General features: G+C 49.4%; 1 protein-coding gene and 1 long non-coding RNA gene across 3 annotated transcripts; both read left to right on the forward strand.

Annotated features, from left to right (window-relative positions):
• The first annotated feature begins 2,203 nt into the window (after positions 1-2,203).
• On the forward strand, positions 2,204-5,117 carry LOC122223567. The gene is made up of 3 exons (XR_006204361.1): positions 2,204-2,382; positions 3,668-3,837; positions 4,861-5,117. It is a non-coding gene; the product is annotated as an uncharacterized LOC122223567 (long non-coding RNA).
• Positions 5,118-15,756: 10,639 nt separating this feature from the next.
• ANKRD33 (ankyrin repeat domain 33) lies at positions 15,757-19,805 on the forward strand. Of its 2 annotated transcripts, none has more exons than XM_042944542.1 (4): positions 15,757-15,986; positions 16,198-16,327; positions 16,511-16,651; positions 18,332-19,805. In XM_042944542.1, exons 1-4 carry the CDS (start codon positions 15,822-15,824, stop codon positions 19,060-19,062), a joined length of 1,167 nt encoding a protein of 388 aa, XP_042800476.1. In that variant the 5' UTR covers positions 15,757-15,821; the 3' UTR covers positions 19,063-19,805. The 2 variants fall into 2 exon arrangements, with proteins under 2 accessions (XP_042800476.1, XP_042800477.1); XM_042944543.1 differs by having other exon boundaries at positions 15,903-15,986; positions 16,202-16,327.
• The last annotated feature ends 6,987 nt before the right edge of the window (positions 19,806-26,792 follow it).

Genomic DNA, 26,792 nt, shown 5'->3' on the forward strand with positions numbered 1-26,792 from the left:
CTGCTCTCTTGGACCCTGACCGTCAATTCACACAGTTTCCAGGGGGACGTTAAAGATACCAATCAGGAAAAAAAAAAAAAAAAAAGAGCACGTCACTCCCTGTTTAACAACCTTGCATAGCTTCCCTTGGAGGAAAGCCCTAATTTCTTAACACTGCCCCTGCCTATTCTGACCTCTCCTAGTTCACTCTCCCCTCTGCCCAGATGCCACTCACACTGGGTGCCTTTTTTATTCCTCGAACTTGACAAGCTTTTCCCCACCTCTGGCTTCGGTCTTGCTGTTCCCTTTGCCTGGAACATTCTGCCCAGATCCTTCACAGGGTTGTCAGCTCCCCATCAATCCTGACCACAATGCTACAGCAGCCCCACACCCAACTGCCTGGTGTACTGTGTCACTTAACTGTATCTATTTCTTCAGGACTTAACTGCTTTCTGTAATTATCTTCTTTATTCACTTGGTTTGTGGTTTGTTTCACTTACCAGAATGACAGCAGGTGTCTTTCTTATTCTCTGCTAGCGCAATGCCTGGCACAGACCTAGGAGGTGCTGAACGTACTTCATGCATTTAAGGAATGCAGGAGTCCCTGGGGAATGAACTGGATACTAATCCATTTGGTCACTTCGAAGGGGGCCCCTCCCTGGGAGAAGCCAGCTGCAAATCCCTGTATTCACCTATGTTTCACCTAAATGCCTCATAGATTAGGGCAGGCCTGTGGTTTCCAGTATCAGTAAACTTAGCAGCCAAGACTCATTGAGCATTTACGATGTGCCAGGCATGATTCTAAGTGCTTTACATAGCTTAACTAATTTAATTTGTACAACAAAGTAGATACTAATATCCTCAGCAGAGACATACTAGGACATACACAAGAATGTGTGGTCAGTCTGCAAACACATGCATGCATCATAAGCACTGAGTTGGTTATTACTGTACAACAGATGGGTAAGTTGAGTAAATAAATACACAGGTGCACCCGGGGCATTTAATAAGTGGAGCAGGAAGGCAGAATGGAACAGGAGGACAGAACGTTAGGGAAGGATCAGCATGGGGGGTGGGGGTGGGGGACACACGGCTAGTTTGGGCAAGTGGGTAGAAGAGGAAGTGTAGGGCCACAGCCCAGGCCCGTGCTCTGGATCCCCACAGCACCCAGGAGTACAGCCACAGCCGTGGTGCAGTGGCAAGGGCCTGGGTCCTGGTATTCTGCCCCCCACCAGAGGAGTGATCTTGGGCTACCACTTATCCTCTTGGGGCCACATTAGCAAAAGACTAGGGAAGGCTTACATACTACCTAACTGCCAGAGCCAGCACTGGGATTAAATTTAAAAACGCTCATGAAAGCACTTCATCAGCCACAGAGGGTTGTTGCTGGAAAGGAATAGGACAAGGGTGCAGGCTGCCAGCCTGAGAAGCTGGGGGCTGGAGCCATACTTTGGCCCTTCTTGAGTCACAGTCCACTGCTGCATGCCCCTCCAGGGTGGGCCAGGGTTTACCAGTTGTTGTGTCTTCTGGACTTGCCCTGGTACCGAGTTGGTACTCAGTGGGTTTCCGTTGAGTGAACACGTGTGTTTGTTGAGTGAATGCCCGAGTGAGGGAAGGACCCGGGGAAGAGTAAGAGAGGAGAATAAATACATGAGTGAAAGGTGGAATAAATGAAGAAGGGACTAGAGATACCTTTTGCCTCGGAGCCTCAGTTTCTTTATCCGTAAAAGACCGTGGTAAGGCATGGCCCACCCTTCTCTCTGGGCTCTAGTGCGGATCTGATGAGACGTGGCGGGTCCATGGAGGCCACCCTTTGCTGTCGATGCTGAGCTGAAATGACCAGTGCTCCCCTCCCCCACATCCCTGTCCCCCGGAATTTATAGATTCCTCATTGTCCTGCACAAAGGCCCTCTTGAGGAGGAGGCGGGGTGGGTGAGGGGACTGGGGAATTAAAAAGTCAGAGGCTGAGTAACAGCCAGCCACACCCGAGGCCTCATAAATCTTCCTGGGCTCCCTGTGAGATGGACTTGCTTTGCCCTCACCCCGAGTGGCTTGCAGGGCTTCTGCTGCTTGGGATCAGGTCACCCTCACAGCTCTGAAGCATCACCGTCTCCACCGTGGAGGTGTGGAGGCCTGAAGACAAGACCCTGAGAGTGGGGGAGGGGTGGATCCTATTGTTTTATCCCTGTGACGTCAGGAAGTCCTTCCTCCCATCCCGCTCCGCTCCCTTGCTTATCCCTGTAATTCTAGCCCGCTGCTGTTGGGGCTGAGCAGAAAAATGAGCCTTGTGTGGGTATTTCGGAGTTCCCTGGTGAAGGGGGGCCCGGAGGTCCAGACTCCAGGACGGCAGCAGCCTTACCGCCCCCCACCCCTTCCCCTGCCGTCCGGCATCTCACGGAGACGGTAGGAGCCCAGGGTAGAGCTGGCAGATGGTGCAGTGTTAACAGATGACAAGAAAACAGAATTACTCAGCTGCTCTGTCCCTCATGTTCCTGGAAGGGGATGGCCTTCAAACTGGAAAGAGACAATGAAGTCAATTGGGAGGGTTGGCGATGAGAGGGAGGGAGAGAAGATTTGGGGGCACAGGGAACTGCAAACCAGCACGTGGACGACCTGGCTTGGAATCCCATCTCAGAAAATCACCGGATTGGGGGGGGGGGGTGCTGAGAGGGGGGATCTCAAGCAGGTCCACTAGCCGCTCAGTGTCTGTGTTTCTCATCTATAAAATGGGTTGATGAAAAACCCTGCCTTACCTTCTCACTGGGCTTTTATGAAGATAATAGGGATTTTTCTCTTTATAAAATGGGCTTTACTGCTTGTGAAGATGTCAAAATATAAGAGGTTACTTATAAACTGTAAGTGCCAGCTCCTTAGTTGTTTGTGAAATCATTTTTTTAAGTTTATTTATTTTGAGAGACAGCAGGGGACAGACAGAATTCCAAGCAGGCTCCTCATTATCAGCGCAGAGCCCCACGGGGGGCTCGAACCCATGAACCCCAAGATCATGCCCTGGGCTGAAAACAAGAGTCGAATGCTCAACTGACTGAGCCACTTAGGCACCCCAGTGAAATCATTTTTTTTAAGTTTATTTATTTATTTTGAGAGAGAAAGAGCACTTGAGCGAGGGGGAGGGGCAGAGAGAGAGAATCCCAAGCAGGCTCTTCGCTGCCAGAGCCCAATGTGGGGCTTGATCTCACAAACCAAGAGATCATGACTTGAGCCAAAATCAAGAGAGAAATCAAGAGTCAGACGCTTAACTGACTGACTGAGTCACCCAGGCACCACCTCCCTGTGAAATCATTTTTAAACAACAAAATGGAATAGAGTAGAAAACATCATGTACAATGTTACGTAAAACTTTTGCTTTTAGTTCTGTGGATGTTTATGTGTCCTGGGGCCAGAGGTAGATGTATTTTACTGTGGGTGATGGTCAAAAACGTTTGAAATATTCCAAGTAGAGGAAATTCTTCAGTGGTATCTCCAGAATGGAAAGGTGGATGAAGGGAAACGAACGATAAGAAATACACCAGGAGAAATATAAATGTAGAATGTGGTGGGTCTTGGGCTATGGCATTCCTGGTGGGGAGACCTGGCTTTGAGTAACTCAGCGTAACTGAGATTGGGGGTGGGGCATTTAGGACCCATCGGAGCGCCCTCTTGGTGGGTAACAAGAATCTCTGTTTTGTAGGATGCCTTGGCTCTGAATCCTGAGGACACTGTCCCTGAATCCTTACTAGGCCATGGCCATTGCTCCCTCGGCATGGCCCTGAGCTGAGCCAGGAAGGGGCTGGTCAGTGAGAACCTTGAACTCCTGTGCTTGGACCCTTCCCCCCAACACATCCACTAAGAGTGCAACAGGTATGATGTAGTGGTCGTCGAGACCCCCCGCCTGAACTTCACCCATGACCCTCATCCCCACCTCCACCCCAGGGGCCATAGTCCAGTGGTGGTGAACTGGTCAGAAGGGATCCTAAATCAATCCCAGACTTCCCTGGCTGGCATTGAGTTACGAGCTGTGGGTTTTGTGATGTAGATATGGTAAGGGAGGAGGGGGCATGACCTATGGCAGGTCACACGGGACCCCCAGAAGGGGCCAGAGCTGGGGTCAGAGGTCATCTCCTCCATTCTCTATCCCACCATGTTGGGTCCTATCCCGTGTCTAGTTCCTCAGCTGGGATAGGCCATTTCCCTACTGACTGCCGGCCCCCGCTATACCTGCCACCAGGCCTGTAGGGTGGGAATAGGGAGCTTGTGCTGGAAAAAGACCCTGGAAGAAAGCCAGAGGTTGAGATGACAGTACATTTGGTTCCCTCCCAGTGACTGGCCTGTGCTCCAAACTTAACTCGAGAGTTTGCTGAGCTCTTTCTCTATAGATGTACCACTACACTTTCCCCAAATCTTCCCCTTCCCTTCTGATTGAATTCCACAAGTCAAGACTCCTGCAAACCCCGCCCAAAGGATTAGATGGTTGGAGATATGGCATGATGGTTAGGGACCAGATAGAGACTCAAGCCACTGCTCCAGACAATGTATGTGATCAGGGCTTAAGAGAGTGTTAGAAGGATAGACGATGGAAAGATCCAGACGATGAGATGAGAAAGATCAAAACTGAAAAGATGGAGAAGAGGTGAAGTCAGGCAGGCAGAAAGAAGATGGACAGACAGAAGGCAGTGAGGAGATCAAGACTGAAGGGAAGGAAGTTGGAGTGGCAAGAAAAGAGCATTCTAGTGTACCCCCATCAGAAGACCCCAGCAGCTAAGAGATCAGAAGGACGATAACCTGATAGCCTGTACTGTTCCCTCATGGTTAATCCTCGACACTGCCACACTGAGGCCCTGACTGAAATGTACCTGTAACACCCAGGATGTCATCATATTTTAGGCATTACCCAGCAACCTCCAGTCCCCCTCTACCACAATCATCCCTAACAGCAAAGACATGCACGAGGAGGGTCAACACCCAGCCTGGGGAACCGGAAAGGAGGTTAGGAAGGGACAAGCATACAGTCCTCCTGAGGACAGAAGCTTGGACAGGGCACCATGGAACAGCTTTGCTGCAGACAGAAGGTAAAAGAAACCTCACAAACCTTCTGGGTATCCAGTCAGCTTGGCTAAAGCTGATCTACAGAAATAAATGCCTTGTCTACCATGCTTTGGGACCCAAAGTGGGACTCCATCTCCCTCCTCCTGTGCACCTGCCCTCCCAAGACCTTGCCCCTACACCCAACCCCAGGACCTTATGCTATAACCTCAACGCTGGGTTGAGGATGTTCCCCTAATTCCTGCCCAGGGCTGCCACCTGCTGGCTGAGAGTGGCCTTGCAGAACAAGACCCTTGCCGAGGCTGGGGGCGGGGGGGGGGGGGGGGGGGGTGCTCTGTGCTGAACCAGAGGTAGCTTCTCTAGGCTTGGAGGAAGATAATTGGAAAAGCAAAATGTGAAATGAAATTCCCTTTTACCTAGTTAGATGTCCTTGGAGCCTCTCAGCACAGATCAAAGTCTCCTATGCCTTTACAGTCATTGCTGAACAGCACTGGAGGTGGGGAGGAGGAGGCTCTTTAGGCCAGAGGAGAGACTGTCCAGGAACTTGCATTTCCTGAGTGGCTAACACTGTGCTAGATACAGGAGACAAGGACGACCAAGGTGAGGGAAACAGCCAAGAACAAGATTAATGATAACTCGTATGAAGAGCCAAAGTAAGTGTCTGACACAAAGCAGGTTTCAGTTAATAGTTATTGAAGGAATGAATGAATGAACGAATGGGTGCCGTTTAGAGGCAACACTGAGAAGCGATGAACTCTGTGTACAAGAGAGATTGGGGAGGGGAGCCTGGTTGGCTCAGGCTGTGGAACATGATTCTGGATCTTGGGGGCAGGAGTTCGAGCCCCAGGTTTGGTGTAGAGATTACTTTAAAATATATATAGATACATATAGGCAGTTGGGGAGGAAGAGGAGGAAATAATCAGGGAAATCTTTGTGATTCTTTTTCCCCTTTTGTTATGAAGTAATAATGATGTTTTTTATGTTTATTTATTTTTGAGAGAAAGAGCACAAGCAGGGGAGGGGCAGAGAGAGAGGAAAACACAGAATCTGAAGCAGGCTCCAGGCTCTGAGCTGTCAGAGCAGAGCCCAGTGCAGGACTCGAACCCACAAAGTGTGAGATCATGACCGAGCCAAAGTTGGATGCTCAACTGACTGAGCCACCCAGGTGCCCTGAAGTAGTAATTATCTTGGTGGGAGATTCAAACATCATAGAAGTTGAAAAAGGAAAACATGGGGTTTCCTTTCACCTCATTCCTATTCTCCTCCCTCAAATTAACCACTGGCAATGCTTAAAAAAATTTTTTTTCTCAATGTTTATTTATTTTTGAGAGAGGGAGAGAGAAAGAGCGTGAGTGGGGGAGGGGCAGAGAGAGGGGGAGACACAGGATCTGCGCTGTCAGCGCAGAGCCCCATGGAGGGCTCGAACTCACAAACTGTGAGATCACAACCTGAGCTGAAGTCAGAGGCTTAACCGAGTGAGCCTCCCAGGCACCCCGGCGATGCTTTAACACAGGTCATTTACAAGAGTCCTGGGACTTGGCTACATGTTAGAATCACATGGAGAGATTTTATTTTTTATTTTAATTTTTTTTTTTAATGTTTATTTTTGAGAGAAAGAGAGCGCAAGCAAGGAAGAGGCAGAGAGAGGGAGACAGAGGATCCAAAGCAGGTTTCTCACGGACAGCACAGAGGCCGCTTTGGGGCTCGAACTCACAAACCATGAGATCACGACCTGAGCTGAAGCCAGATGCTCCACTGAGCCACTCAGGCGCCCCTTTTTTATTTTAATTTAAAAAATTTATTTATTTATTTTAAGTACTCTCTATACCCAACATGGGACTCAAACTCATAACCCTGAGTCCAAGAGTCACATGTTCTTCCAACTGAGCCACCCAGGCGCCCCACATGGGGAGATTTTAGAATCCCATCACCCAAGTTGTGCTCAGACTAATTACCTCAGAATCTCCGGAGTGGGTGCCAGGCATCACTATTTTTTTTAATGTTTGTTTATTTGTTTGTTTGTTTGTTAATTATTTAATTATTTATTTTTGAGAGAGAGAGAGAGAGAGAGAGAGAGAGAGAGCACAAGTGGGGGAGGTACAGAGAGAGGGGGGGACAGAGGATCCGAGGCAGGCTCTGTGCTGACAGCAGAGAGCCCGATGCTGGGCTGGAACTCACTAACTTCAAGATCACAACCTGAGCCAAAGCTGGACGCTTCACTGACTGAGCCACCCGGGCACCCGCCCCCCATACTATTGTTTTTAAAGTGACTAAGTGAGTACAGGGTACAGCCAATGTTTACAACTACTGTTCCAGGCCTCTGTATGCATTTGCATACATGTAAGTAGCCAATCTCACACACGCGCGCGCACACACACACACACACACACGTTTTTTTTTCCTCTTCAATTAACAACATGTCTCAGGGATATTTTCAGAGTAGTCCATATGGATCTAATTATTTTTTAATGGAGGCATACATAATCTCATGTGATATATCTCATATTTTTTCAAGCCCTTCCTCTACTAATGAACATTTAAGTTAGAAAATTTTTTTTTACAATTAGAAACAATGCTGCAAAGTATATACAGTATATCTTTGTTCACATATGCAAGTACTGTTTTGGAAAGATTTCTAAACGCAAAATTTCTGGGTTCATGTGTATGTACATTTGTTATTTTGAAAGATGCTGTCAAAATGCTTTCCAAAAATACTTCACTAATTTCCATTCCCCCCAACAGTGTAAGCACTTAATATTATTAATGTTTAATTTTTGCTAAGCTGTGGACCCAAAGTAATATTTCATTATTGTTTTAATTTGCCTTTTCCTGCTTACTTGTGAGATTAAGCATCTTTACAAATGTTTATTGGCCGTTTGTATTTCTTCTATGAATTAATTACGTCTTTTGCCCATATTCCTATTAGATTGTTTTTTAATTAATTAGGATTAGAGGAAATTTTATTTCCAATAGCATGACTGCCTAGACTCTGGACTGATATTCCCAAGTAAAACAGCAAAAATGCCAGTTAAGGGCTGCCTGCTGGTGTAGTCAGTTAAGCTCTTGATCTCGGCTTAGGTCATGATCTCAAGGTTCGTGAGTTCGTGTCCTGCATTGGGCTCTGTGCAGGTGGCATGGAGCCTGATTGGGATTCTGTCTTTCCTTCTCTCTGCCCCCTCCCCCGCTTGTGCTCTCTAAATAAATGAATAAATAAATAAATAAACAAACTTAAAAATTTATTTTAAAAATGCTAGTTAAAATACAAATACAAATTATTTTAAAAGCTTAGAAGAGCTGGCCAGATAGCAAGAATTTATTAGGTTAAACTCTAAGGGAAGGCAGGAACCCAGACAAGGAAACAAAACATGGAATCTACTTTAGTCTGAAAATATTTGTTGGGGGCGCCTGGGTGGCTCAGTTGGTTAAGCGGTCCACTTCAGTTCAGGTTATGATCTTGGGGTTCACGAGTGCAAGCCCCATGTCAGGTTCTATGCTGACAGATTGGAGCCTGGAGCCTGCTTTGGACTCTGTGTCTCCTTCTCTCTCTCTGCCCCTCCCCTGCTCATGCTCTGTCTCTCTCTCTCTCACTGTCGAAAATAAATTAAAAAACATTTTTGAAAATATTTGTTGAATTAGGCAAACTTGAGCTTCAATTTCCAGTCTTTTTCTTTTTTTTAAGTTTTATTTTATGTATGTATGTATGTATTTATTTTAATGTTTATTTTTGGGAGACAGAGAGACAGAGTGGGGGAGGGGCAGAGAGTGAGGGAGACACAGAATCCGAAGCAAGCTCCAGGCCCTGAGCTGTCAGCACGTAGCCTGATGCGGGGCTCGAACCCACGAAACGTGGGATCATGACCTGGGCCGAAGTCGGATGCTCAACCGACTGAGTCACCCAGGCACCCCTTAAGTTTTATTTATTCAGGTACTCTCTATACCCAACATGGGGCTCGAACTCACAACCTGGAGATCAAGGGGCTCATGCTCTTTCGACTGAGCCAGCCAGCCACCCCACAATATCCACAGTCTATCTTTGACAGAGCCAAGGTGAACTTAGTGGGAGATTTTCAGAATTTTCCAGCATTGATGAAGGACAATTTACAGATCCAAAAGCAGGATAGATACAACATCTGAAGAAAGATAAACAATAAGAAATTCATGCCTACACGTAAGAGTAAAACTTTATTTAAAAAATTTTTTTAAGTTTATTTATTTTGAGAGAGAGAGAGAGAGAGAGAGTGTGCATATGCATGCGCTTGAGCTGGAGCATGAGTCAGGGAGGAGAAGGGGGAGGGGAGAGAGAGAGAATCCCAAGCAGGCTCCATGCTGTCAGCACAGAGCCCAAGGTGGGCCTCAGACCGCGAACTGTGAGATCATGACCTGAGCCGAAATCAAGAATTGGATGTTTAAGTGACTGAGCCACCCAGGCACCCCAAGAGTAAAACTTTAGAACACCACAGACAAAGAGAAGATTTTAAACGCAGCAAGAGCAAAAAGGCAAGCTTTAAAGGAAAACAAATTTGTTTGCAATTTTATATGAAAGAATAAAAATTGGTTTTGAAAAAGAAACTCGAACATGGAGAACCCCACTGTCAGGCAGTCAGACAGACCCCAAAGCTAGAGTAATACAATCAAGGGGGCCTTCGCAGAAGAGCAGTCTAAAAAGGTGACGTCAGAGAACTCAAACACAGCATGAAACATTAAAGAGAATTCGCAGTTCGTATACCATAGAGGTGACACTAGACATCAAAAGAGAGAGAACTGTCTCATAGATGGGGTCACCTCACTAACTGGAGAGAAATGAAGTTGGATTGTACATTAGGCTGCTTGTGCTGCCCCAACAATTAGCACAGACTGGATGGCTTAAACAACAGACATGTATCTCCTCACGGTTCTGGAGGCTGGACGTCCAAGACCAAAGTGCCAACAGGGTTGGCTTCTGGTGAGAACCCTCTTCTTGGCTTATATACCATAGATTTCTCACTGTGCCCTCACTTGGCCTTTCCACTATCTCACACGGGACAGGGGCAGTGGGGAGAGAGAAAGAAAGGGACAGAGAGGGGCGCCTGGGGGGCTCAGTCAGTTAAGCATCCAAATTCGGCTCAGGTCATGATCTCATGGTTCGTGAATTCGAGCCCTGTGTAGGGGTCATGCGCTGTCACTGCAGAGCCTGCTTGGGATTCTTTCTCTCTCTCTGCCCCTCCCCCCCACCCCTCTCAAAATTAATTAATTAATTATAAAAAGAAAAAAGGAACAGAGAGAACAGGAGGGACCTTTGGTGTCTCTTCCTTTTCTTGAAAGGACAGCAACCCTATTGGATTTGGACCCCAATCCATGACCTCATTTAATTTAAAAAAATTTTTTTTACATTTATTTATTTTTCAGAGACAGAGTACAAGCGGGGGAGGGGTAGGGTTCCCCCCCCCCCCCCATTTAATTTTAAGGACGTCCACAAAGGCCCTGTCTTCAAATACAGTTACATTGAGGGTTAGGGTTTCCACATACGAATTTTAGCGGGCACACAATTCATAACAGATCCCTTCTTCATACTGTATATGAGAATAAATTCAGATGGATTAAAGACTAACTATTAAAAACAAAATAGCAAGGGCACCTGGGTGGCTCAGTCAGTTAAGTGTCCAGCTTTGGCTCAGGTCATGATCTCACGGTTCCTGAGTTCGAGCCCCACGTCGGGCTCTGTGCTGACAGCTCAGAGCCTGGAGTCTGTTTTGGATTCTGGGTCTCCCTCTCTCTCTGCCCCTCCCCTGCTTGTGCTCTGTCACTCTCTCTCTCTCTCTCAAAAATAAATAAACATTAAACATTTTTTTAAATAAATAAATAAATAAACATTAAAACATTTTTAAAAAAAGATTGCAGGGGCACCTAGGTGGCTCAGTCGGTTGAGCGTCTGACTCTTGGTTTCAGCTCAGGTCATGATCTCAGGGTTATGAGATCATTCTCCAAGTAGGGTGCTCCATGCTGAGCCTGGAACCTGCTTGAGGTTCTCTCTCTCCTGCTCACTCTCTGACCCTCCCCCGCTTGTGCCCTCATGCCCACGCACTCTCTCTATCCCCCCAAAACAGGAAAGTAAAAACGAATAAAACTGCAAGATTAATAAAAGAAATGAAGATCTTTGTGATCTTGGAGTGGAAAGTTCTTAAACAAAGACCCAACGGCACAAAGCATAAGGAGAAATTTTGATGACTTTCCAAAGGTGTACATGGTACAGAACTGTATATGGTACAGTCAGGACACTTAAAAACCCATTTGACAGTGGAGGCATCTGGATGGCTCAGTCGGTTGAGTGTCTAACTCTTGATTTGGGCTCAGGTCATGATCCCAGGGTCGCGGGATCCATCCCCTCATTGGGCTCGTGGAGCCTACCTGGGATTGTTTCTCTCCTCTCCCTGCCCTTCCCCTACTCGTTCCCTCTCTTTCTCTCAAAATAAATAAATAAATAAATAAATACACTTAAAAAAAACCCATTTAGAAATGGGTTTATTATCTAGACTATTAAAAGGAATTCCTGAAACAGCAATAAGAAAAAGATAAGAAAACTCAACAGAGTATCGGACAAAGGCTGGGAACAGGCGGTTTGCAGCAGGGGACACAAGCATGGCTCTCGGGTATTTGGAAAGATGCTCACCTTGTCGATAACCAGAAAAATCCGGTGGAAAATAGTGATACTACCTTCTAGTTCTGTACCATCCGATTGACAAAAATTAGAAGGCTGGATAATTACGAGCGTGGCCAAGGATGTAGGGAGGCTTTTCTGCATCGCTGGTGGGCACACTTCAGAAATAGGGCGCAATCTGACAATACCTGGTCATTAAGCATATATGTGCCCTGTGACCTAGCAGTCTCAGAGATACTCTCTCACAGGCCTACTAGATGCGTTCCGGGATGTTCATGCAGCGTTATTTGTTTTTTTTTAATTTTTTTTAACCTTTATTTATTTTTGAGACACAGAGAGACAGAGCATGAACGGGGGAGGGTCAGAGAGAGGGAGACACAGAATCTGAAACAGGCTCCAGGCTCTGAGCTGTCAGCACAGAGCCTGACGCGAGGCTCGAACTCACGGACTGCAAGATCACTGACCCCAGCTGCAGTCGGACGCTTAACGGACTGAGCCACCCAAGCGCCCCATGCAGCGTTATTTGTAGTGGCAGGAAGTTGGAGGCAACTGGGTGTTCAACACTGGAAGAACAGAGAAGTCAAATCTGATGGATGCACACTGTGGAATTACAAACAATTTTTTTTAATGTTTATTTATTTTTGAGAGAGAGAGCGGGAGCGGGGAGGGAACAGAGAATCTGACGCAGGCTCCGCGCTGTCAGCTCAAAGCCTGACGCAGGGCTCAGACCCACAAGCCGTGAGATCATGACCTGAGCTGAAGTCGGACACTCAACCAACTGAGCCACCCAGGCTCCCCACAACGGTGCAATTTTATGCAGCGGGAAGAAGAGGGGAGAAAGACGGAGGTAAAAAGTATGCCCCATATCTTTTAGCAAGAGAGCAAAGATTTTCCCAGGAGAGTCACCCATCAGACCGCTGCTTGTATTTTGCTGGCCAAAACTGTGTTATGTGGTCACATTTAACTAAAAAGTGATTAGAGAGACGGGGGTTAGAGATGGGGATTGTGCCATCTGATGAGTGATGTCTAACACATAATCTACTAGATTTCTTTTAGCTGCTGCATAGAATTCCATGGTGTGCGTTCACCACATTTTACTGTCGTGGCTGGAAGTACACAGCCATCTTGTGACCATGAGGAAAAGTCAAGAGACTCCCAGAGAAGGCCCCTGCCATCATTAGTTTATATCAACACCAACAGCTTATCCCTGAACTTCTTAATCTTGTGTGAAGAATAAACCCCTATTTAGTTAAGCCATTTGTGTCAGTTAGGGCTCAGCCGTAGACAACAGAAATAAATCTGGCTGCTGTCAACATAAAGGAATGGAGAAGCACGTTCTAGGTTCAGAAACAACTCCCAGCTTCGACAAGCACATGACCTCTGCCGGTGATCGGGAAGCAGCAGTCACTGCTACAGGAAGCCGATGAATCAGGAAGCTGCTCACCAGAGCCCTACTGCATCTGTCCTGATCTGTGACAGCAAAACAGATGTCCCATGGTATTTAGCTCTGTTCCAAATTTATGTCTTGCACAAGAGCAGAAACTAAATCACAGATTCCTAACGCGAGGGAATCGAGGAAGTGTCGTTTTAGTTTTTTCCCTTCGGTAGTTCAGGAGAAACACTAAAAAGGAGTTTGGAATCGATGTTGGTGCCCACCACACCCAGAGGCCAGCTTTTGGTTAACTACAACCCAAGACATTCCTAACTAGCACACAGCACAGAAAGCAAGGAGGAGTGGATCTCAAAAACAGCGTGGGGTGAAAAAAAAAAAACAGAATGAGCTTTGTCACACAGTTCTAAGGTGTTGGTTAAAACATTCATACATCAGCACTACCTTTTTTATTTTTTATTTTTTATTTTACAGAGAGAGAGAGGATACGATCGTGGGAGAGGGGCAGAGGGAGAGACAGAGAGAATCCCAAGCGGGTTCCGTGCTCAGCTCAGACACGGGGCTGGGTCCCAGGGTCCTGGGATCATGACCTGAGGGGAAATCAAGAGTCTGACACTCAGCTGACTGAGCCACCCAAGCGCCCCAACACTATTTAAAAAAAATTTTTTTTTAATGTTTATTTATTTGTGAGAGAGAGAGAGAGAGAGAGTGGGTTAGGAGCAGAGAGAAAGGGAGACACAGAATCTGAAGCAGGCTCCAGGCTCTGAGCTGTCAGCCCAGAGCCGACGCGGGGCTTGAACTTGTGAACCACGAGATCGTGACCTGAGCTGAAGTCGGACGCTCAACCGACTGAGCCACTCAGGCGCCCCCCAACACTACTTTTTAAAAAAAATTTGTTTAATGTTTATTTTTGAGAGAGACAGACAGAGCATGAGTGGGGGAGGGGCAGAGAGAGGGAGACACAGAATCCAAAGCAGGCTCCAGGCTCTGAGTTGTCAGCACAGAGCCCCACACGGGCTCGAGCTCACGAACTGTGAGATCATGACCGAGCCGAAGTCAGACGCTTAACAGACTGAGTCACACAGGAGCCCCCAACACTACTTTTTCTAATGCAATGTACATTTTCAAGGATATATAAGTACCCGTTGGTAAACGGAAGGATGAGAAGAATCGGCTGTAGGGATCAGGGATGAAAGAGAAAAACCAAATAAACTAAAATTTATTTTTTTTAACATTTTTTCATTTTTTGATAGAGACAGAGCTTGAGTGGGGGAGGGGCAGAAAGAGGGGGAGACACAGAACCTGAAGCAGGCTTCAGGCTCCGCACTGACAGCACGGAGCTCAGTACAGAGCCCGAGGCCCGGCTTGAACTCACAGACTGTGAGATCATGACCTGAGCCAAAGTCGGACGCCCACCAGCCTGAGCTACCCAGGCACCCCTCAAATAAACTAAAATTTAAAAAAAGATCTTGTACATGCTGATCGTGGGAGTGATATAAACAGAGGAATATGGTTGGCTCAATTTTCTACAACTGAGGTCCAAAACTGACCGATTAAATTTAATATTTAGTATTAGTTTAAAGAATGATTTAATAATTATTGATAAATAATTATAACTAATTTCATTCAATTATCTAATATTAATGCAATTTAAATATTTTGTATTTAATTTACCATACCAAAACTAGTCCACGAAACTTACTATGTCATGGTTTCTTTTTTTTTTTAAGTTTATTTCTTTCCTTTGAGAGAGAGCGAGCAGAGGAGGGGCAAAGAGAGAGAACCCCAAGCAGGCTCCATCCTGTCAGCCTGGAGCTGGAAGGGGGCTGGATCTCACAAACTGTGAGATCATGACCTGAGCCCAAATCAAGAGTAGGATGCTTAACTGACTGAGCCACCCAGGAGCCCCCATCATAATTTATGTACTCCTAATTAGGCAATTCTTTGTGTTTTAATTTCCCCAGAACCTCAAAAGAATAGGTCGGGGGGACCCCCGGAGCCCCACCTCCCCCAGTCCCAGCCCCTATTCAGGGAGACATCTGCCCTGCACCCTCTCCTTCCAGCACCCCCGCTTGGCGGAAGGGAAAGGGACTTCGGGCTTTCCGGGGTTGGGTGGGGGACACCTCGCGACCCCTCTCCCCCTTCCCCAGACTCCGGAGGGTGTGTTTTTGGTGCAGGAGGAGCTGGGGGAGGAGCCACCGTGACTCGGGCCCCGCCCACTCGGGGCCGGCTCCAGGGCGGGTCCGGGTCGCTGGGGGAGGAGAGCACCCGCCCCTCCCGACCCCCCATCCCCTACTAACCCAGCTTGATCCAGCTCAGCCCCGGGGTGTTTGCAGCAGCTCGTTCCGTAAGTCCAGCCATCTGTTACCTGCGCTGCTTTCTGGGGACAGAGAGTCCCCGTCGGGCCGGCCCGGAGACCCGGGGAGTGTGCTCCCGGGAGTCTGCGGGATGCTGTGAGCCCCCGGCAATGGCTGCCTCCCGGGGAACCTCCACACGCCGCCGGGTAAGGTCCTGCGGGAAAGGGAAGACCACCCCTCTCCTTGACTCTCGCTGGGATCTTCCCAGCGAACGATGCTGCCCTCTTAGGGCCCCGGCCCACAACTTGTCTTCTCATAAGGTGGGTGGGGTGCTGGGACCCCACCCTGGGATACAGGGAGACACTGCTCCCCTCCATTCTGTGTTCTAGATGGCACCCGCGTGAGGCGGAGCGACGGGTCTTCTTGTCCCCCGGGCTGGAAGAGGAAGAGCGGCCGGCCGTTGTGCCGGGGAGGGCCGGACATGTCGGAGGCATCGTCCTGCCCTGGCAGCGAGACCCCTGCCCCAGGCTGCAGGCTGGGGGCCTTGTACTGGGCGTGTGTCCGCAATGATCCTGTCCAGCTCCAAGCCGCATTGGATGGTGGGGTCTCCCCGGAGGAGGCCGTCCAGGTGGATGGCAATGGGAGGGTGAGCCACCCCAGGTGCTCCCCAGGGCAGCTGGTGCAACTCTGAGTCCCCAGCGCCGCTCAGTGCCTGCATCCTTGGGAGGGAGGGAGGGAGCCAGGGTGCGTCTTCCTGGAGGCTGGGACATCTCTGGGAATGGTGTGGATTTAGAGGGCACAGGGGCCCCAAGGAGATCCTGGAAAAGACAGCAGGAGCTGAGCTGCCCCTCCCCCAGACAGGTCTTATGGTCGCCTGCTACCGCGGTTTTGAGAATGTTGTGGCCTTGCTCAGCCGCTGCCCTTTCCTCGATGTGAACCAGCAGGATAAGGAAGGGGACACAGCCCTCATGCTGGCTGCCCAAGCAGGTGACAGACTGTTGACCTTACCTCCTACCATCCCCCCTCCCCCACTTCAGATGGAGCCACAACCCCACACTTTTTGTATAAGGTTCTCCCACCATGGACACTGTTGTGCTTGGTGGAGGGAGTGTTTGGGGCGTCATCACTCTCTTTCCGGGACAGCTAAGCTCTGTCCTTGGTGCCTCGCAGGTCATGTGCCTCTGGTGAGTCTCCTGCTCAACTACTACCCAGGCCTGGACCTGGAGCGCCGGGACCAGCGGGGGCTAACGGCACTGATGAAGGCCGCCATTCGGAACCGTTCGGAATGTGTGGCGGCCCTCCTCCTGGCAGGTGCGTGGGGCCTGGACCGGGATTTGTGACCTCCAGTCCCTCCCCAAGCTCTCCAGCCTGACACTAAGTCAGCTGTATAGTTGAAGAGAGAAGTGGAGATGGAGGATCAATCTAGGCCGACTTCCTGGAGGAGGGGAGTGTGCTTGAGCTTCTCACAATCAACAAAGTCTAGCTCTTGGATAGCTCTATTTCCATGGTGAATGTTGGTCCAGGGAGGATAACCTAGACCAGCTGGAAAAACAAGAAAGGCTGCTATCTGGAACCAGACTTGGGTTCTGGTCCGGGCTCTGTCACTAGCTGAGTGACCCGGGACAGATGGCTTCCCTCTCTGGGCCTTACCAGTATAATGAAGGTGTTGGCTTTCTCTGGGATGCCTTCCAACTCTGACAAGGCAGGGTTCCAGGGACATGGTGATGTGTAGTTGGGGCACGTGGCTGCGTGGGGTTGTTCTGGAGTGAAGTTCACACTGTTCGTGCAGTCTTGGGCCTTCACTCTTCCTGAGGTGAGGCTGCCCTCTATTCATCACTCTGGGGGACCCCTGCCTCCAGCTCTTCCCTTCCCCAAGCCATCTAACTGTGTCTGGGGTGCGAAAGGAGGAAACTCCACACCCTCTTTTGTCCCAAGTTGACTGCTCTCCCCCCACCTGGATTTGAGGGGTGTGCTGATGAACAGAAGAATGGGGAGTGGGAACCAGCAGGGCCCCACTCCACCTGCCCAGAAGGTGCAGCTCGGGCCTCCCCCTGTCCTGAGCAACCTGCACACCACCCCTTTATTGGCTCAGGAGATCTCTATTCTTTTTTTTTTTTTAATTTTTTTTTTTTTACATTTATTTATTTTTGAGACACAGAGAGAGACAGAGCACAAGTGGGGGAGGGGCAGAGAGAGAAAGAGACAAAGAATCCAAAGCAGGATCTGGGCTCTGAGCTGTCAGCACAGAGCCCAACGCGGGGCTCGAACTCACAAACCATGAGCTGACCTGAGCTGAAGTCATCATGACCTGAGCTGAAGTCAGATGCCCAACCGACTGAGCCACCCAGGCGCCCCAGGAGATCTTATTCTATTCCAGGTTCGGAGACCCCCAACAGGTCCCTCTGAAGTCTTTTCCCCTCTCTGGACTTCAGTTTTCTTCTTTAGTCTTTTTTTTTTTTTTAAGTTTATTTATTTATTTTGAGAGAGAGAGACAGGGAAAGAGAGAGAGAGAGCATGAGCAGGGGAGGGGCAGAGAGAGAGAGAGAGAGAGGGAGAGACAGAATCCCAAGCAGCCTCTGCACTGTCAGCATGGAGCCCCAACTGGGGGCTCGATCCCACGAACCGCAAGATGGCGACCTGAGCCAAAATCAAGAGCCGGACGCTTAACTGACTGAGCCACCCAGGTTCCCTGCATGTCCCACGCAGCCACATGCCCCAACTACACATCATCGTGTCCCTGGAACCCTGCCTTGTCAGAGATGGAAGGCATCCCAGAGAAAGCCAACACCTTCATTATACTGGGAAGTTGGGATCTGGGACTGGTACTGTCCCTAGGCTATAGCCACCTATGGCTCCCGGATTCCAGCTGCGACGGGGTGGGACTCTATGGTTTTTCATCTGACCCCAATCAGGCCTGCTGCTAAAGAGTCTGCCCTTCTGCAACTCACCAATCCCTGTCCCATCGCACGCCACTCCTGTGCCCCCTCCCAGGTGCTGAGCTGACAGCGGTGGATCCTGTCCGGGGCAAGACGGCCCTAGAGTGGGCAGTGCTGACTGACAGCTTCGACACCGTGCAAAGGATCCGGAAGCTGCTGCGGCGCCCCCAGATAGAGCAGCTCAGCCAGCATTACCAGCCCGAGTGGCCAGCCCTGCCTGGGCTCGTGGCCCAGGCCCAGGCCCAGGCCCAGGCTGCCCCATCTCTTCTAGAGCGACTCCAGGCCACCTTGAGCCTCCCCTTTGCCCGGTTTCCTCAGGAGGGGGGTGTCCTGGACCACCTTGTGACCATCACGACCAGCCTGGCCAGTCCCTTCCTCACCACTGCCTGCCACACCCTGTGCCCTGAGCACCCACCTGCACTGGGCACCCGAAGCAAGTCTGTGCCAGAGCTGCTAGGCACTGCCCCTCCCCCGCCCCCAGATCCCCAGCCCCCCCAGGTAGCCCCTGGCCCCCGGGCCCTCATCCCCTACCAGAGCCCTCAGGGCGTGTTGAGTATGTGCCCTCAGTGGCTACAACCCAGTGACGATAGCAGCCCCAGGCCCCAAGCCCCAAAGATCCGCCTCTCCAAGGCACCCTCATCTCCCAGACAGCACAAGCCAGAGTCCAGGCCTGGAGAGAATCGAAGGTTGGCCCTTCCTATCTGGAGATATCAGGAGCTCAGGATGGAGAGGAGGAAGCAGGAGGAGGAGGCCAGGCGGGCACAAAGTCAGGGAAAGATGGGCTAGGCCAGGCTGGGAGCAGGTGATCAGGTCCCTCCCTAAGGCTCCTTTGCCCTCTGGAGCCCCTTGTGCTCTCCCATCCAGATCTGTACAAATGATTCTACTCTAATCTACTTAGGAGGTTGTCCACACAGCGCTATTTGCAATACTAAGAGTGGAAACAACCTAAGTGTCCATCAGCAGGGGACTAGCTAAATTGCTTATGGCTGTGATAAGTATACATCCATATGATGTATTTTATACAGTGGTAAAACGAGTAAGGAAGCTCTTTACGTTCTGATATGAAACTATCTCTAAGAGGTATCAAGTGAAAGTCTTCAATGGGTGGAACAGCGTGTATGGCATGCTACTACTTGTCCATGTAAAATCTGCACCAAGAGAAACTTGACCAATACAAATATATAGGGAGTACCAAGATGTATTTAAGTACTTGATGAACGAAGGATCAAAGGAGGAAACGAAAAACCATTACTGACAGTGGAAATACGAAGCCCAGAATGAGATTGAAAAGTTAGGTACAAAAAAAGTTAATTCTTACCCGGCAATAACACCATAACTTTTTTTTTTTTCTGCCAGACAAAAATAAATTGCTGCTTATCAGTCTTCTACAGGTTAACCTCTTAACTTCCTATAGAAAATCTGGGCCCTAATCAATAGTAAATACTATGTCAGACAAAATTACTTCCCCTGGATGACCCATAGGTGGGGTTATTAGCCAGTGATCTAAAACATCTTGAAAAGGGGCGCCTGGGTGGCTCAGTCGGTTAAGTGTCTGACTTCAGCTCAGGTCACGATCTCACAGGTTTGGTTCGTAAGGGCTCTGTGCTGACATCTCAGAGCCTGGAACCTGCTTTGGATTCTGTGTCTCCCTCTTTCTTTGCCCCTCCCCTGCTCGCTTTCTGTCTCTAAAAAACTGAATAAACGTTTAAAAAAATGTTTGTTTTGGGGCTCCTGGGTGGCTCAGTCGGTTAAGCGTCCGACTTCAGCTCAGGTCATGATCTCACAGTCCATGAGTTCAAGCCCCGCATGGGGCTCTGTGCTGACAGCTCAGAGCCTGGAGCCTGTTTCGGATTCTGTGTCTCCCTCTCTCTCTGACCCTCCCCCATTCATGCTCTGACTCTCTCTGTCTCAAAAATAAATAAATGTTAAAAAATTTAAGAAAAAATGTTTTAGTATCTTGAAAGGCACTTAGTAATTTTTCATGTGTGCCTTATTTAAAATTGTCTTTCATCAGTTAAAAATGTTTTTAATTTTTTATTTGAGAGAGAGAGAATGAGTGGGAGAAAGGCAGAGAGAGAGAGAGAGAGAATCCCGGTACTCTTAGCACAGAGCCGGGCAGGGGGCACCATCATCCCGCCACCCTAGGATCATGACCTGAGCCAAAATCCAGAGTCGGGCGCTCAACTGACTGAGCCACCTAGGAGCCCCTCAGGTTTTCCTTTTTTTAAAGATTTTCTTTTTAAGTACTCTCCACACCCAACATAGGGCTCAAACTCACAACCCCGAGATCAAGAAAGAGTCTCATGCTCCACTGAATGAGCCAGCCAGGCACCCCTGGGTATTTTTTCTTCCTCTCTTTCAAGATTCAGAGCCAGCCATCTAGTTGTGGAAGCCAGACTCCCTCACTGGAACCTCCCTGGGGAGAAACATGGCAGTTCGCTCAGGAAGATGACTGAACAACTGACCGAGGGTAGAAGGGAAATTTGTCACTGAATACCTTTTTGAAACTTTTGACTTTTTAAAAAATGAGCCTTATTTTTTAGAACGGTTTTAGATTTACAGAAGAGTTGTAAAGGTGGTACAGGGTTCCCATATACCCCACACTCGGTGACCTGTATGATGACCATGAATGTAGTACATTTGTTACAATTAATGAACCAATATTAATACATCATGATTACAAAAGTCTAAACTTTATTCAGGTTTCCTTAGTTTTTTCCTAATGCCCCTTTTCTGTTCGGAATTCCAGCCAGGACACCGCATTACATTTAGCTGTCACGTCTCTGCCGATGTCCCTCGACTGTGACACCTTCTCAGATTTTTCTTGTTTCTGATGACCTTGACAATTTTGAGGAGTACTGATCGGGTATTTTGTGGACTGTTCTTGTCATGAGGAGACTGGGGTTATAGGTTTGCGGGAGGAAGACCACAGAGGTGACATGTCATTCTCATTACTTCGTGTGAAGGTTATATACCGAGAACATGACTCATCACGGTTGAGGGAACCTCGATCGCCTGACTGAGGTAATATTCGTCAGGTTTCTCCCTGAGATGCTACTCTTTTCTCCCCCTTTCTATACTGTGCTCTTTGGAAAGGAGTCAGTCTATGAAGCCCATACTGAAAGAGCGGGAGTTAAGGTCCCATCTTCCTGGGGGTGGAGTATCTTTTTTTTTTTTTTCAACGTTTTTAATTTATTTTTGGGACAGAGAGAGACAGAGCATGAATGGGGGAGGGGCAGAGAGAGAGGGACACAGAATCGGAAACAGGCTCCAGGCTCCGAGCCATCAGCCCAGAGCCTGACGCGGGGCTCGAACTCACGGACCGCGAGATCGTGACCTGGCTGAAGTCGGACGCTTAACCGACTGCGCCACCCAGGCGCCCCTGGGGGTGGAGTATCTACATAAATTACTTGGAATTACTCTGCCCAGAACGTTTTGACTTTTTAGTCATGTATTACTGAATCTTGGAAAATTAAAAAATAAATCTGCTCTTTGAATAGGGAGACCACACACACACACACACACACTAAACTTTTTTAATGTTCATTTATTTATTTTTGAGAGACAGAGAGAGAGAGAGAGGCAGAAAGAGAAGGAGACAGAGAATCTGAAGCAGGCTTCATGCTTTAGCACAGAGCCCCACGTGGGACTCGAACTCATGAACTATGAGATCATGACCTGAGCCGAAATCCAAAGTCGGCTGCTTAACCGACTGAGCCGACCGGCGCCCCTCTTCCTCCCACTTCTAACCAGCCTGAGTTGTACTAGGGCGTGGGGGTGACCACAGCATCTTCAGAACCAGAGAACTAGCCCACTGTCGCTCTCTCTGTCCCGTCTAGCATGCTGGGGAGCTCGACAAGCGGCAGCGATCTTCCAGCAGGGGGAGCCTCTCCACCTAGGAGACCCACCCTCTATTGATGGCCATCTCGGGGCAGCTGGGAGTCCCTGGCTTGCGCCCTGCCAGTCCTCCTCCCAGGCCATTTCTCTCTAATCCTCTAACTGCTTCTGACAGCCTTTCAGGCTGCCGGAGAGGAAAGAAGCCCACGTGGCTCGCTTTGCCTGTGCTGCCCCGAGTCAACCTCTCCGCTAACATCCCAGCTTCTTCCCACGCCAGCCCAGCTCCCGAGCCTTCCAAATGGAGTCCCTGTCAGCAGAGGCCAAGGAATTCTGAACAAGGTCCCTGGCTGTGCAGAACACGCCCCTGGCAAAAGTGCCCTGCAAAGACCAACACCTGGGTTTGAATCCCGGCCTTGACTCTTACCGTCTCTGTGACCAGGGAGCGCTCCCAGCCTTCGGCTCCTCATTTGTAACAGCGAATGGTGACAATATAGAATCTGTACTTCCCAGGGTTGTCGTGCAGCCTAAACAGGGAGAGGCATACCAGGCTCCGAGAAGGGCCCGGCCAACCATCAGTGCCCGGTAAACAACAGGTTTTGTTACTGTGCTGATTGGCAAGGAGTGAGGCCAAGGGGGGCAGCCCCGTGGAGGAGGCCAGCGGACATGTCCTTGGAACCCCATGGCCTCCCCCGTGATTCTAGAATACTACTCTGGCGAGCCCTGAAGTGGAAACACCTGCTCAGGCCAGACAGCCTTCTCAGACCAGCTTCTCAGACCCCCCAGGCCCGGAGTGCCCCCAGCCCACTTTTCATCCCCATAGCACTGATGGCCAGACCACCTGTTCCCTGCATGTGCACAGGTCCACCCTCACCCTGCCCGATAGGGGCTCCTACGGAAGGGACTGGAAAGTTGGCTTTCCGGACACACTGGGGTATCAGCCAGGCTTGTGGGGACGCCCTTCCCTCAGTCCTGCATGGACAGAACCTCAGCCCGTCTCCCTACTCCCTGGCTCTGTGCCTAACCCATACAGGCTGAATAAACGTGTGTAGCAACGAACTGCGTTCAGACTCCACCAAGGTCCGGGATGCTTAGAGGGCCCTTTACCGTCTCCTTCCTCCTCTTAGGAGCTGTTCTGGTCCAGGAGCCAAGTGTCCCCAGTCATCCCAGGGCATGCCCCAGGGAAGCCCTGCTGGGTCAGGAAAAGGCAAGGGAGTACTTATATGTAGGGAGGACAGAGGGACAGGTGGGGACTCATTCATTGATGTGTCTTTTTTTCCAAACTGGGAAATGCAATGGTTGCAAATGGTTGGAAACAGCTACGCATCTCCCACCACACCAAGCACCAGGCCTGCTGCTTCCCTCCCCATACGTTCCCCCATCCCTCACCCGTCCCTCACCCTGACCCCCAAGGATCGTTCTCCCCCCAGATTTCAGCTGGCCCCACCGAGAAACCCACCTGGTCAGCAGACTTTCAGACCTGCTCACCTCTCTCCTCTTCCTCAGAGGGAACCTGGCTTTTCATGGTTAAGGAAGGTATGACATCTGGAGGGAGGACTGGACGGCAAGGCTTGGGGTCAGAGGGACTCTGCAACGTGGATCGGTCACACAGGCAGTGTCACGTGCCAACACACAACAGTCAGCCAGGTGCCACAGGGACCTGCAGGCTGGCAGGCACAGAAGTACACACAGGCCCCTACCCCACCCCCCCACCAAGCACACGTAAACACACCCTGTCACACAGGCACACAAACACACGGACACACTGGCAAAGGGAAAAATCAAGACGGGGTCCCCCCTTCCTGGGGTCCCATCTCCCCCTCTTAGCCCCTCTGTGCCCCAGCATTCTACATTCTCCAGCCGTCCAGCTCCGTGCTTTGCCCATGTGACTATCCTCCTAGTTGTAGTCTGTCCAACTATTTGGAGTGGGAGTTGGTGGGGGACAGGGAGGGGCAGGACAAAACCTTACCCCTGAGTTCACCCTTAGACCTAACTGAAAAGCCACGGTCCCTCTGAGGTAAAGGAGAGAGGTGAGCAGGCCAAAACCTAAACCCTGCTTTGTGGCTATTTACCCGAGACGAGCCTCGGATACCTCCCAACCACTATTTCCTACATCCATGCCCGTGACCTGCTGTGGGGGAATTTGGGGCAGTGGCCTGTGGATGGGGGGCCCTGGAATCCGGGCTTGCTGAGGGCCCTCCATACTAGGCTGTCTGCTCCTGCAAGGACAGAGCCTGGGCACGGATGCCAGAGGGGTGGGAAAGGGGCAGGATTTATGGTATTTCCCCTCCAGCTGGAAACAAAGGCAGATTCCTGTGTCCAATTCCAGCAATCCGGTCCCACCCACCCGCGTGGCTGGAGCTGAAGGAAATCCCGCTGGCCTGCGGCCTCACCCAGCCACTCAGACCCTCTTTCAAACAATCTCTCCCAGCTGGGGCCATTACCAGCTCTCAAATCCTGGGGACCCCCTCCTTGTTCAAATACTAAGCCCTCCCCATTGGGGATGGTCCCCTTAACCCCTCAGACTCTCTCCTCAGGCAGCAAGGGTCCCCTCAGCACCACCCAAGAGCCTACCAGGCCCCCATCCCCTGGCCGGGCAACTCTGCCCACCCTCACCCCACAAATTTGGGATCTGCTTTCCTTTAGGGTGGGCAAAAGTCTCGATGATTCTAGGAACTCCGCTGCCATTCCAAATGCTCAGCCAGACCTTCAGGACACCTCCAGTGATCTTTCAACCTGGCATCCCCCAATAATAAGATGTTCACCTCAGCACGATGTATCTTCCTTTATGGCAGCAAAATTGCAGCTTTAGGGAAGGGGGAAGAGTCTTAATTAGTGAAGAGTCAAGAGATACTGTATGTGGGGGAGTCTGGGTGACTCAGTCAGTGAAGCATCCAACTTCGGCTCGTGGGTTCGAGCCCTGCATTGGGCTCTGTGCTGACAGCTCAGAGCCTGGAGCCTGCTTCAGATTCTGGGTTTCCTGCTCTCTCTGCCCCTCCTCTGCTTGCTCTCTCTCTCTCTCTCTCTCTCTCAAAAATGAATAAACTCCAAAAAAAAAATTAAAAAAAAAGAAAAAAGAGATACCATGTAGGGAAAAAAAAAGACACTATCTGATACCGATAGAATAGGAACTAAAGTTGTATTATTTAAATTTACAAAATAATAACATAATGATCAATAGTTAGAAGAGTGAGAAAAAGAAAAGAATCTAAATGGCCTAAATTCTGAAGCTTTAAGATAATGCCTGCCTGGCTCTGCCGGTAGAGGGTGCGACTCTTGATCTCAGGGTTGTGAGTTCAAGTCCCACTGTGGGTGTAGAGATTACTTAAAAATACAATCTTAAAAAAAAAAAATGCCCAACGCTTTTGAGTTTAGAGACAGCAGACAGACAAATACCACACGGTGTCACTTATGTGTGAAATCCAAAAACAAAGACAAACTCATAGAAACCGCAGGTAGAAAAGTGGTTGCCGGGGATGAGGGGAGGGAGACATTGGGAGAGGCTGGTAAAAGGGTACAACTTTCAGCTAGAAGATGAATGAGGTCTGAGGACCTAACGTACAATATGGTGACTACAGTTGATAATACCGTATTGCATAAAATTAGTGGAGAGTATGGAACTAAAGTTCTATTCACCAAAACAACAACAACAACAACAACAGATAACTATGAGGGGGTAATGGATGTGTTATTATTTTTTGAATATTTATTTATTTTTATTTAATTTTTTTAATGTTTTATTTATTTTTGAGAGAGAGAGAGAATCCAAAGACAGGCTCCAGGCTCTGAGCTAGTGGTCAGCACAGAGCCCGACACGGGGCTCGAACCCACGAACAGCGAGATCATGCGCTGAGCCTCCCAAGTCGGACACTCAGCCGGCTGAGTCACCCAGGTGCCCCCTGATGTGTTATTTTGATGGGAAGAATCGTTGCACAATGTATACGTGTATGAAATCATTTTGATAAACACTTTAAATACCTTACAATTTGACTTGTCCATTATACCTCAATAAAACTGAGGAAAGATGGAGAGAGCTCAGTGCGAATGTATCATTTAGAGTTACCCAGTAAACATCAGAGAAGGGAGTAGTGGAGACTCTGGGAAGGGGGTCAGCCCCAGCAAGAGGGGCCGGGGGTGGGCACAGTTGCTTCTCGTTATCAAGTCCCTCTGCCAGGATCTCATTTCTTTATGTCACCCCGTGCTTATTTGGAATTTTTTGAATTTTTTTTTTTCCCAGAATGGTGGCCTCATAGTTCAAAGTCATCTGCAGTGGCTATACATTCATCTGGATAACAAGCCCTCAGGTACCTATCAGTAGACGAGGCAACACATCCTACTCATCTTTGAGCAGGTGGGGAAGCAGAGGCCCCCGTCGCACAGCCAAGCCTCTGATCTCCTGACTTCTGGTTCACGCTCTTCTCCTCCCGCACAGCTCGGCCTCCCTCTAGCGCACAACTGGACATCTGTGTGGGTTTTAGAGCTGGTAGGGGACCCTCGCAGAGTGTTTGCTTTTATGCTGAGAACGTGGTAGAGGAGGAACAGTCCGCGCCTTGCCCAGGTTGTGGAGACAAAGGCTCGCGTGCACACTCCAAGTCCAAGTCTGGACTCTTTCCCTGCGGTGGTGGGGCCGGTTTTCTGGAAGGGTCAGAGCATTGAGGACGCAAGTGGGGAGGGGCAGTCCA

The sequence above is a fragment of the Panthera leo genome, chromosome B4, assembly GCF_018350215.1.
Source record: "Panthera leo isolate Ple1 chromosome B4, P.leo_Ple1_pat1.1, whole genome shotgun sequence".
Lineage (NCBI taxonomy): Eukaryota > Metazoa > Chordata > Mammalia > Carnivora > Felidae > Panthera > Panthera leo.

Bases quoted from the DNA above. Each gene is read 5' to 3' on its own strand.
- ANKRD33 (XM_042944542.1), top strand. From the start codon at position 15,822: ATGTCGGAGGCATCGTCCTGCCCTGGCAGCGAGACCCCTGCCCCAGGC. The intron at 15,987-16,197 runs GTGAGCCACCCC...CCCCTCCCCCAG, and splicing joins AGGTGGATGGCAATGGGAGG to ACAGGTCTTATGGTCGCCTG. The intron at 16,652-18,331 runs GTGCGTGGGGCC...GCCCCCTCCCAG, and splicing joins GGCGGCCCTCCTCCTGGCAG to GTGCTGAGCTGACAGCGGTG.